General features: G+C 45.3%; 1 protein-coding gene across 1 annotated transcript in view; it reads left to right on the plus strand.

Moving 5' to 3' along the window:
• Positions 1 to 2085: 2085 nt before the first annotated feature.
• LOC137536186 (intelectin-1-like) overlaps positions 2086 to 12902 on the plus strand; it is a 32385-nt gene continuing 21568 nt past the window's right edge. Inside the window, exons 1-2 of the mRNA XM_068258279.1 lie at positions 2086 to 2117; positions 7987 to 8053. Of these exons, the coding sequence (XP_068114380.1) occupies positions 7990 to 8053 (64 nt within the window). The 5' untranslated portion in view covers positions 2086 to 2117; positions 7987 to 7989. The remainder of the gene's footprint in view (positions 2118 to 7986; positions 8054 to 12902) is intronic.

The following is a 12902-nucleotide window of genomic DNA, read 5'->3' on the forward strand; positions in this document are numbered from 1 at the left end:
AACTGAAAACCCACCTCTTCAGTCTGGCTTTTATGAACACCTACTTATCTCCTCTGTAACACAGTCCAGCCTGCAACCTTGTATTGATCTGAGACACAACTATGCGCTTTGAGTCCTATGGGAGAAAAGCGCTTTACAAATGTTATTGTATTGTATTATTATTATTGTATTGTATTGTACTTCATGTTTTACAAATGCATTATGGGGGTGCCTGGGGCCAAGTGATTTTTTTTTTCACTAAAGACTCATGGGAACCCTTTGTGGTTGGAGGACGATTTAATTTGCATCTTCAAAAAAAAGAATTCTTCTCCATGAGGGGGATGCATGTGAAGTAATATTTAATAACAGTTGGAACAAGTAGGTACAATAGATATTTCAAGAAAATAATCATGGGCGGATTATATAAACAGTTGAGAAGAAGAAAAGTGATTCGCAGGCTCACATGTGCACTAAAACCAGCATTTTTATTGATAGATGGACACAGTCAAAATAAGGTACTTCCACAAAACCACTGAAGCGCTGCAGGCTCACATTCAGCCCTTAGTCATATTTGTAAAGAAACTGGACACACTTGGAGTTTAAATAGGTGGAGGGGAGGAAAAGTCCTGCCTGAACAAGTGAGTGTCTTGTGTTTGGCCTCAAATTGCCACAGTATTCTGTTTTCTGCTGTAAACTTTTGCATTGTCTGATTGGTCCAATTCTACCGAGTATTTCAGGGTTTTTGTGATTGGCCTAAAATTTCCATGGTATTCGGATTTCTGCTGTAAACTTTTGCACTCAGTGATTGGTCCAATACTTTCAACTCAAAAGCATTTGACCAAACAGAAAATTTGGAAGCGTACAGCGGATGTCCGCATAATAGCGTACATCTGAAAAATATAACGGTTTCCACAAAAAAAAAAAAACAACAAAAAAAAAAATCTTTTTTTTAAAATTACTTAACTTTATTAAGCAAAGTGGGGAAACAATGATTGATTCACAAAAATGTCCTTGTCTTACCTGTTTTTACACTTATCTATATAAAGCTTTTAAAATAATCCTTGAAGAAAGGGAAGCCTCTGGATCCTATCGAGGCTTCCCCCGGTGGTCCGCAGTCCTCCTGTTCCTGAGCGTGCCCCTCCCCCCATCACTTTGGGGCTGCGTTGCTCCTCTTCCTGATTCATGGCTGCGCAGTAAGCACACACGCCCGCCCGCACATGTGCATTAGCGCAGCTCCAGCTTACTCTACATGCTTGGGTGCGCTCATGCATCTATTCCTCACCAATGAATCAGAAAGTGATGCTGCATCGACTCGATATGATTAGCAACAATGCCTGAATTATTTACTACTACTCTGAATTATTTGAATCCCATTGACCATCCCTGAAGCTGTATGTAAGTGAGAAGGAGGCAGCATCGGGCCAAGGCAGAGGCAAGAGAGGCTCCAGCCTCAGGGCGCAGTGTAGGAGGGGTGCACAACTCACTCAGCTATCATTCATTCCCCTATTGTGTTTTAAGCAGAGAGAAATAAGAAAAGGGGATACATGGCAGTGACTGCAAGCCAGATAACTAGAGATTAAGGTGCTGGGGGCCCTGAAGCGCATCTTAGTCTAATAGCAATCAGTGTGTGAAGGCTGGGGTGGGAGGGATGGAGGGGAGCACTTTGGTGTCTCAGTCTTGGGTGCTGGAGGACCTTGTCCCAACTCTGGAAGGAGGTATTAATGGAAGCTCGATTTTGATTCATTATCACTCTGGATTTCTATAGACTCAGAAAGAAGCATGGATAACACAGCACAATGCACTACTGCTGCAAACATCAGAATCAAAATAAATGTTTCTCCATAAAGAGAAAATTGAAATGTGCCTCTAGAAAAATGCCTGGAATTGCTATGGTTTTTCACAGCACAATCAGTCTTCAGACACAATTCAAAAAATGTATAGCATAAGCTTAATTAGACAGGTTTACATAACCCATACAAAGTGTAGGTGAATATAACAGCCCTGCCAAACGAGTGTTACTACTTCTTGCGGCTAGCAAAGGAATGGTGCTGGACAGGTTGGAGGAGCCACGCTATAGCCTATAAAAGGACACAACGCAAACTAAAAGTGAAGCGGCGAGAAGAAGCCCTCCTGAGCTGGTAAGCTGCATCTCTCACTCGTCTCGTCTTACTACATCTGTCGTCTTACTACAGCTTAGTGATGAGCACAAATTTTGCACAATCGTAATCTGGCATCGTAATTAGCAAATGCAATGCAAAATTGTAATGCCAAATTACAGGAAAAGTCATAATTAATTTAGCTTGTAAACCTAATCAGGAACCGCCATTTTGTGTAATTTTCACATAATCTCTTGCCAGCTTTAGCAGTTAATACCAAAGCCCCCATACATGCCATTGTCACCAAACTTGTTGTATGTTATGGAGAAGAGGGGGAACAAGTCAAAAATGTTTTCAAAAAGACCATGCAGTTTTTGAGAAAATCGATTTTAAAACGGCAAAGGAAAAATGTTTTTTAAACACAGAAAAACTACAATTTAAAAAGCATTTTTCCTTTGCATTTTTAAAATCGATTTTCTCAAAAAAACAAAGTATTTTTGTAAAATCCTTATTGCCACCATTTCCCTTAATAAATGTAGCAGTATTGGTGACAATAGCATGCAGGGGCGGGGTTTGCTATTCACCTCTAAAGTCGGCACAAAATTATGTGAAAATTATGCTAAATTACGAATAGTTTACATGAAATCAATTGAATGTCCAAATGCCTGTAACTGCAAAAATGTACAGGAAATTATGCCTAAATGTAATTAGCAGATTATGATCATTATTACTACATCTGTTTCTCGGTAGAGATGGCTCGAACCTCCGATTTTCGGTTCGCGAACCTCGAACTTCTGAAAAAATTTGCGAACCTGCAAACTTTTTGAACCGCAATAGACTTCAATGGCCAGGCAAACTTGAAAAACTACAAACGCTGTTTCTGGCCACAAAAGTGATGGAAAAGATGTTTCAAGGGGTGTAACACCTGGAGGGGGGCATGGTGAAGTGGGATACACACCAAAAGTCCCGGGGAAAATTACGGATTTGGCGCACAGCAGGGTTATAATCCCTAAAAGGCAGAAATCACATTGCATGCTGAATTGGAGGCATAAAGTGCTTTAAAACATCTTGCATGTGTATACATGGATCAGCAGTTAGTGTAAGTAGTGTACTGTTTCAAACTGACAGACCAAACTCACTGTGTAACGCACCACAAACAGCTGTTTGTGTAGTGATGGCCGTGCTGGACTGGTGCGCACCATGGCGAGAGTGCAGGCGATGGCAGTTTTCAAGCCCATATGGTCGGGCTGAGGTAGCTCAATGACAGAACAACAGTGACTGAGTGTCCAGCTGATATAATTTGGTCTGTCTACAATGAAGCAACGACCTTATTATCTTGGGTGTGCCCCCCCAACACACTCATATAGGTCATTGCTTCATTGCGATACGCAAGCCACTTCACAGCGGCAAGGTAACGATCATGAAGGGAAATTGACACATGTACATGGCTTTTGTTTTGTTGTTGCAGCCGCAGTGCAGCCAGAAAAATTAGACATGTACACGCACCAGAAAATGTATTATTATGTTTGGTAGCAGCCTCTGCTAGCAGCAGCGGCCAGAAAAATTCAGGGATCCACCTGGAGTCCTGGACCCTGTTGGTGGTGGCAGAGAAGGCAGTCAAGCAGCCTGCAGGCAGAGATGCTGTGTGGGGACTGACATTGGCCTCAATTCACAGAGCTTTATCAAACACTTTATCAAACGTTTGATAATTTTCCTCATAGGTAAAATCTAATTTTGAATTTACTAAGGTGTTATAGATTTATTGATCATTTCATTGATAAAACATTTAATAAATCTATAACACCTTAGTGAATTCAAAATTAGATTTTACCCATGAGGAAAATTATCAAACGTTTGATAAAGTGTTTGATAAAGCTCTGTGAATTGAGGCCTTAGTCTTGGGGAAGGCAGTCACACAGCGTGCAGGCAGAGATGCTGTGTGTGTGGGGACTGACTTAGTCTTCAGGCAGTCAGTAGTCCTCCGGGATCCATGCCTCATTCAGTTTAGTAAAGGTGAGGTACTGAACACTATTTTGACCTGGCTGCTGGTGGTATAATACAATGTGCTTTTACACAGGTGCAGTGAAAAGGTATGCATTGACTGTCGCTATAATACAATTGTGCAGTCACACAGGTGCAGTGAAAAGGTATGCAGTGACTGCTGGTATACAATGTGCAGTCACACAGGTCCAGTGAAAAGGTATGCAGTGACTGCTGGTGGTATAATACAATGTGCAGTTACACAGGTGCAGTGAAAAGGTATGCACTGACTGCTGCTATAATACAATTGTGCAGTCACACAGGTGCAGGGAAAAGGTATGCAGTGACTGCTGCTATAATACAACTGTGCAGTCACACAGGTGCAGGGGAAAGGTATGCACTGATTGCTACTATAATACAATTGTGCAGTCACACAGGTGCAGGGAAATGGTATGCAGTGACTGCTGCTATAATACAATTGTGCAGTCACACAGATGCAGGGAAAAGGCATGCAGTGACTGCTGCTATAATACAATTGTGCAGTCACACAGGTGCAGGGAAAAGGTATGCAGTGACTACTGTTATAATGCAATTGTGCAGTCACACAGGTGCAGGGAAAAGGTATGCACTGAATGTGCTGGGCCGGGCACAGTACAGCAATTAGCAAGGGCCAGCTGTGACAGACAGGGCTGTATATGCAGTGTCAGTGGCACGAACACACATAAAAATACACATCAGAAAAACACTAGCTTTCAAAAGAGCTGTTTTGGGGTGCTTTTCATCAACAAATATCAGCAAGGAGCAAGCTAACAGACCTCCTAACTATCACTAACCCTATCTCTCCAATGTCTCTCCCTTCTGTCACTAATACAGCACAGCAGCACACAGAGCGATAAAATGGCAGATGCTGCTGCCTTTTATAAGGAGGGTGTCGGGGGGGCTCCAGGAGGGAGTGCAGCCTCATTGGCTGCCAGGTGTTTGCTGACTGTGATTTAGAGGGTCAAAGTTTAGCCCAATGATGTAGTGTAGGGGGCGGGTCGAACTCGCTAAGTGTTCGCTGTTCACCACGAACTCGAATCAGCTAAGTTCACACGAACAAGTTCTCTGGCGAACCGTTTGGGCCATCTCTATTTCTTGGTTCCAGATTTTCTTCAAACCTGTTCTGTGCATTGTAAACTATAGGATTCTTATGTATAGCTGTGTTTCCTCTGCAGTTCTAGCAGGGGCAAGAGCAGGGGGGCCTGGGAGCAGGAGGTAGGGTAGTCAGCAGCAGAAAAAAATATTATACATTACCTGCTCCTGATGGCGACACAGATCTTTCTTCACTTCCTTTTCAGTTCACAAGTGCAGTGCAGCCAGTCAATCACAATTCGGCTTCCATTCCTGTCACATGACATGGGACCGAAGCCGCATGGTGATTGGCTGGCTGCACAGTGCTTGCAAACTGATGGGGGTAGATAGGGCAGGCAGGTAGTGTTAGGAGCAGGTGGGGGGAGGTTAGTGTTAGAAGTAGGTGGGGGGAGGTTAGTGTTAGGAGTAGGTGGGGAGTGGTTAGTGTTGGGAGTGGTTAGTGTTAGGACTTAGGAGTAGGTGGGGGAGATTAGTGTAAGGAGTAGGTGGGAGGAGGTTAGTGTTAGGAGTAGGTGGGGGGTGGTTAGTGTTAGGAGTAGGAGGGGGAGGTTAGTGTGAGGAGTAGGTGGAGGCTGGTTAGTGCTAGGAGTAGGTGGGGGAAGGTTAGTGTTAGGAGTAGGTGGGGAGTGGTTAGTGTTGGGAGTGGTTAGTGTTAGGAGTAGGTGGGGGAGATTAGTGTAAGGAGTAGGTGGGGGGGGGGGTTAGTGTTAGGAGTAGGTGGGGGGAGGTTAGTGTTAGGAGTAGGTGGGGGGAGGTTAGTATTAGGAGTGGGTGGGGGGAGGTTAGTGTTAGGAGTAGGTGGGGGGAGGTTAGTGTGAGGAGTAGGTGGAGGCTGGTTAGTGCTAGGAGTAGGTGGGGGGAGGTTAGTGTTAGGAGTAGGTGGGGGGAGGTTAGTGTTAGGAGTAGGTGGGGGGAGGATAGTGTTAGGAGTAGGAGGGGGGAGGTTAGTGTGAGGAGTAGGTGGAGGCTGGTTAGTGCTATTAGTAGGTGGGGGGAGGTTAGTGTTAGGAGTAGGTGGGGAGTGGTTAGTGTTGGGAGTGGTTAGTGTTAGGAGTAGGTGGGGGGAGGTTAGTGTTAGGAGTAGGAGGGGGGAGGTTAGTGTGAGGAGTAGGTGGAGGCTGGTTAGTGCTAGGAGTAGGTGGGGGGAGGTTAGTGTTAGGAGTAGGTGGGGGGAGGATAGTATTAGGAGTAGGTGGGGGGAGGTTAGTGTTAGGAGTAGATGGGAAGGTTAGAGTTAGGCGTAGATAGGGGAGGGTAAGTGTGAGAATAGGGTTACAGTAGGGGTAGTAGAATATCAGGATAATTACCAATATTCTAGTGTCTAAAATTGGGGATAGTACAATAACAGTAATATTACCTAAATTCTACTATGAGTATTATCACATGCCCATTTTACTGGGAGCCTTTATTAGATTTATGTATATTTTTTTCACAGTACAGCCAAACAGTTTTCTAATTTTTAGGTATTATTGAGATGTTCCCTTCCTCTTATTGTGATAGCTGACACCATGACAAAGGCTCTGGTAAATTGTAAAGGTTTATGGTTGTCAGAAGAATGGAAATGAGTTGGGGATAATGAGGATACGTATTCCAGCGTCAAAGGCAGCATATCTACACCCCTGGTGTAGTATGCTCTCAGCCATGGAAGCATGAGAGATGTGCAGCCAGGCCGCGTATGCGCAGTATGTGGCGACAGGTGGTGACTGACAGATACACCTGGGTGGCCAGAGGAGGATCGAGGTGGCCGGGGATGTTGGTGAGGGAGCCATCGGCCTGAGGTGGGCTGTAGCAAGTCGCAGCCTAAGTATGTATGGATACTTTTTTTTCCCGGTTTCCTTTAACTTTTACAGGACGATCAGCAGCAGCGCTGTACTGGGGACAACCGTTTGACATGGCTGTCCCCCTGGAGCAGAAGAGAGCGATCAGCTCTCATAGGCAGAAGCCTATGACAGCCGATCGCCAAGATTGGCCGGCTGGGGGGGAGGGAAGGGATTAAAAAAAAAAGAAATAGTGAAAAATATTGAAAAAGAAAATATATTTATAATAAAAAAATAAACATGGGGGGGGGGGGGGGGGGGGGGTTGGGGTTGGGGGCGATCAGACCCCACCAACAGAGAGCTCTGTTGGTGGGGAGAAAAGTGGGGAGCAATCACTCATGTGCTGTGTTGTGTGGCCCTGCAGCTTGGCCTTAAAGCTGCAGTAACCAATTTTGAAAAAAATAGCCTGGTCTTTAGGGGGTTCACCACTGTGGTCCTCAAGTGGTTAATATGTTAAAGGGGTTTTCTGGTATGTTTAAAAAAAGTTAAAACTGACACTTACCTGGGGCTTCTATCGGCCCCCTGCAACTGTAATGTCCCGCGCCGTCCTCCTCCAATGCCCCCGTTCCCCACCGTCAGTAACCTGCCAATTATTCCTCTAACTAGACGAATAGAACTGCAGAGCGCATCATCGGGAGATTACTGCGCAGGCGCAGTATGAAGTTTTCTTGTACTGCGCCTGCGCGCTAAGCTCCCGTTTGTGCGCGTGGGAGCGAGCCGCAGTACTATTTGTCTAGGTAGACGAATAATTAGCAGGTTACCGGCGGCGGGGAACGGAGGATCGAAGGAGGACGGTGCTGGACATTACAGCTGCAGGGGGCCGATAGAAGCACAAGACAATTGTCAGTTTTAGCTTTTTTTTTAAACATATCAGAGAACCCCTTTAATTGGAAAGTTCAAATATAGTCATTAATGTCATTAGTGTATATAAGATTATATGCTAATATTCTTAGTTACATTGTTTTGCTCTATCTGTTGATTAGAAAATGTTCGTGCATCTCTTCCTGGTGTTCTCCGTGGTACTTGCTGGTGCCTACGGTGGAAATTCTGGTGAGTATCTGTCTATCTATCTATCTATCTATCTATCTATCTATCTATCTATCTATCTATCGCCACATTTTCCATCATTTTTAAACAAGAGGTGGGAAGCTCATAAAAGATAACCAAAAGCACTAACCACAAGACACACCGCACTAACCACAAGACAGTACACATTGGGAGGGTGATTCATTATTATTGTAAAATAAAATGCAAAGAGAAATGACGGCACCATCCAATGTAATTATGCTCTTTTATTTAGTAAGGTTATCTAACATAATGGCTTGATTCATAAAGCATTACTGCATTCGGTAATGCAGAAAACAGCAGACTTTACCAAGCACTTAGGAAAACGTCAATTTATAAAGGCTGTTATCGAATGAAAAACTGAAGTTACCCAGCAGCGACGTAAATTACCAACTTGTGCGGTACATACCTCAACACGTAACTACAATTCATGGGGTCCCGCAGCAAAACTCTGATGTGGCCCCCCAAATGTTCACACCCCTTCCCTTGCCTCCCCTTTTTTTCCTTCACAGGCTTGAGGACCATCTCACAAGGGTCATACAACACTAATAGCTGGTATAGGCACAAAAACACTTGGTCTGGAGTATAGTCCCCTGTACTGGAGGTAGGGAAGGTTAGTAGTTGGGGGCCCCACAGCTCTGGGCCCCCCTGTGATCACATGTTTGCTCCCCTCTATTTGTGCCTCTACTGCCTCTACTGCCTATACTGCCCCAATATTATGGACAAGGGACTCTTTCATTTCTGAGATGCCCATCAGATGGGGAGATGACAGTATGGAGGTAACTTACAGTAGAATTTGAAAAGAGGTAATTTTTTACTTCTGTAACGAATGTGGAATCATCTCCGTGGTCAGCGCACCAGACGTGCGCTGATGCGGCGGATTTCCTTCACAAGCGTATAATTGAGGACACCCAGGCTAGGTGCTATGCACCCGCAGAGGGCAATTCCCACCGGCAGATGGCGCTGTGGAGTGCAGGCGAACACAGCCGCTGCACAGCCACAGATGTCAAATGGGAATTGTACAGATCCGGGACAAGGTACAATCAGGCAGGGCTGGATAGCCCACAGGGAACAGAGCAAAGGGACAGAACCAATGTGTGCCCACCAAACTAGTCGCCACCCAGCAACGGCGAACACACAACGGCGGAAACGAAGTAGGAAACGCAATCGCAAGAATGGCGATTGCCAATAGCGACACAAGACTGAGCAGGACAAAGCACCAGGGTAGCAAAGGCACAGCAAATCATACAAAGAGAAAGATAAGGAAAATAACAAACGCTAGCTGAACGCGAACACCGCACTCATTCGCAACAGTGCACGCGTTCGTGCGCGGTCTCCGCGTGTTATGCACAACAGAGACAAGCACGCCTAACTAACCAAAGACAGACAAACACGAAACAGAGAACGCGAGCCCTTGCTTAACGGTTACCTCACCGAGCCTACAGCAAGCGTTCGTATCAGACAAGACAGACAAACGTGAAACAGGAACTAGGCAGAAAGGATCCACCGCTCTTCCGTCAGAGCAAGTGTGATCCAAGCAGAGACACAGATCAGAAAGATCCACAGCGGCTACCGCTAGCGGTTAGTGCGATCCAGGAAGACAGATCAGAAGGATCCACAGCACCAGCTCCAGAGACTAGTGTGATCCAGGAAGACAGATGAGAAGGATCCACAGCACCAGCTCAAGGCGAGTGCGATCCAGGTAGACAGAACAGAAGGATCCACAGCACTAGCGCAAGGCGAGTGCGATCCAGGGAAGACAGATCAGAAGGGGCTACCAGTAACAACCGCTGTTCCGGTTAGCACCCAGACACACAGAACGACTTCCTATCGGCCACCACTGGGACAGGACAGTCGCAACAGACAAACAAACAGATAAGCAATCCTAACGGCACTAAAGAAACTGCCTAGTGCAGTCCCCAGAATTACTCTAAGATAACTTCAACAAGAAGTAGCATGGCTGACACTCTCTAGGAGTGTTTACTACAAAACCCTGAAGGAATGACCAGCAAAGGACTGTGGGTAATCCCAACCTTTATACTGCCAGTCATCACAGGAGGCAGGTAGGGGATTTGCACAGGGCCGGTCCTGGACTTTCTGCTGCCTGAGGCAAAGATCGTGAAGGCGCCCCCCCCCCGGGCCCCAGGCCCCCCCTCCCCCCCTCCTTAAAGCAAAATTAAAGAATTAAAGAAGACCGCTTCAGTTTCTGCTCTACAGTGAATTAACTATCACATACCTTTCATTACTGGAGACCTGTAGGAAGAGTATGCTTTGAAGGAGAATGAAAAGTTTGGTTTCAGGGCTCCAGATTGGCAATCCTAAAAAAAAAAATTACAGAAAGTTTAATTCAATAGTCCATGAGAGGGAGAGAAAGGGAAAAGACAAAAAGAGGAGAGGGATAAGGCTACATAGTCTGTGTGTTTACTCTGTAAAGTAGATACCTTATCTTGCATGTATGTGAAGAGAATCCAACAAGTCATTGAAAAGGTATTCGAGGACCAAAGAACTCTAGGAAGAGTTAGGCTTCCAAAAGATTGCCACCTATAAAAATAAAAATAATTGAGTCAAATAGTGAGACAGAAGAGGAGAGGGAGGAGTAGAGGAAAAGGTGAGGGGAGGAGAGAGGGGAGGGAAGAGAGGAGTAGTGCAGTCAACTAGAAAGACAGAAAATGAGAGGAGAGAGAAGAGGAACAGGGAAGAGCGGGGGGGGGGGGGGGGGGAGAGAGGAGAGAGAAGAGGAGATAGTGCAGTCAAATAGTGAGACAGAAGGAGGAACATGAGAGGGGATGGGAGAGGGAAGGAGGAGGAAAGGGAAGAGGGGAAGGAGAGAAAAGAGGAGATAGTGCAGTCAAATAGTGAGACAAAAAGGAACGGGAGAGGAGGGAACAGGAGAGGAGAGGGGACACATGGTCTCTGTTTACCTTGCATGCACGTTCGTTAAGTCCAGAGTGTCATTGAAGCCAAGCCATATTTTAGGACCAAAGACCTCTAGAAGTTTTCTCCCCAGGGCCAGGCCTCCACATTATTGAAGATTGGTGTGGCAGAACCCCGTCTGCGATCCAAACACACTCAATAGGCCATAAAGTAAAATCATGAGTACATTTATTGAATACAAAACATAACAAATAGTTAAAAGTCATAAATATAACCTGTAGCAGGAAAGAGGTATGCAGTCTAGTAACCAAGCAATATCAAACACCATAAGTTCTTGTGATTCACAATATGCATAGCTTGCCAGAACGCTAGAGATTAGGCTGACCTTTAGCGCCACCTAAAAAAAAAAAAAAACAGTCTCTTTATCAGAGTAACGTAGCCCAGTCAGGGCAAAAATTCTAGTCCCTTAATCCAGATAAACAGCTTGTTCAGCATAAGGTCCAAATTATTGACACCTATAAAAATAAATGGAGAGTCAAATAGTAAACCAGGAGAGGGAAGAGGGAAGGGGGAGAGAAGGACACATTGTCTGTTTACCTTGCATGCATGTTAGGGAAATCCAGAGTAACGTTGAAGCCATATTGTAGGACTAAAGACCTCTAGAAATTTGCTCCCAGGCCTCCAAATTGAAACCTATAAGAAATAAATGGAGTCAAATCGTAGAGGAGGAAAGGGGAAATGAAAGAGGAAAGGGTAACTGAAAGGGGAAATGAAAGAGGAAAGGGTAACTGAAAGGGGAAATGAAAGAGGAAAGGGGAAATGAAAGAGGAAAGGGGAAATAAAAGAGGAAAGGAAAAAGGAAAGTGGAAAGGGTAACTGAAAGGGGGAAGGAAAGTGGAAAGGGTAACTGAAAGGGGAAAGGAAAAAGGAAAGAGGAAAGGGTAACTGAAAGGGGAAAAGGAAAGAGGAAAGGGAAAAGGAAAGAGGAAAGGGTAACTGAAAGGGGAAATGAAAGAGGAAAGGGTAACTGAAAGGGGAAATGAAAGAGGAAAGGGTAACTGAAATGAAAGAGGAAAGGGGAAATAAAAGAGGAAAGGAAAAAGGAAAGTGGAAAGGGTAACTGAAAGGGGAAAGGAAAGAGGAAAGGGTAACTGAAAGGGGAAAAGGAAAGAGGAAAGGGTAACTGAAAGGGGAAAAGGAAAGAGGAAAGGGTAACTGAAAGGGGAAAAGGAAAGAGGAAAGGGTAACTGAAAGGGGAAAAGGAAAGAGGAAAGGGTAACTGAAAGGGGAAAAGGGGAACTGAAAGAGGAAAGGGGAACTGAAAGAGGAAAGGGGAACTGAAAGAGGAAAGGGGAACTGAAAGAGGAAAGGGGAACTGAAAGGAAAGGGGAACTGAAAGAGGAAATTAAAGGGGAAAAAGGAAAGGGAAGAGGAAAGGGGCAGAGGAGGACGCATGGTCTGTTTACCTTGCATGCATGTTAGGGAAATCCAGAGTGTGACGTTGAAGCCATATTGTAGAACCAAAGACCTCTAGAAGTTTGCTCCCAGGCCTCCAAATTGCCACCTGTAAGAAATAAATAAATGGAGTCAAATCGTAAAAGGGGAGAGGGCAGAGGAAAGGGGAGAGGGCAGAGGAAAGGGGGCAGAGGAAAGGGAAGATGGCAGAGGAAAGGGAAGGGGGCAGAGGAAAGGGAAGGGGGCAGAGGAAAGGGAAGGGGGCAGAGGAAAGGGAAGGGGGCAGAGGAAAGGGAAGGGGGCAGAGGAAAGGGAAGGGGGCAGAGGAGGACACATTGTTTACCTTGCATGCATGTTAGGGAAATCCAGAGTGTGACGTTGAAGCCATATTGTAGGCCCAAAGACCTCTAGAAGTTTGCGTCCAGGCCTCCAAATTGACACCTATAAGAAATAAATAATGGAGTCAAATAGTAAAACAGAACAGGAGAGGGAAGGAGGAAAGGGA

The sequence above is a fragment of the Hyperolius riggenbachi genome, chromosome 10 (assembly GCF_040937935.1).
Source record: "Hyperolius riggenbachi isolate aHypRig1 chromosome 10, aHypRig1.pri, whole genome shotgun sequence".
NCBI lineage: Eukaryota > Metazoa > Chordata > Amphibia > Anura > Hyperoliidae > Hyperolius > Hyperolius riggenbachi.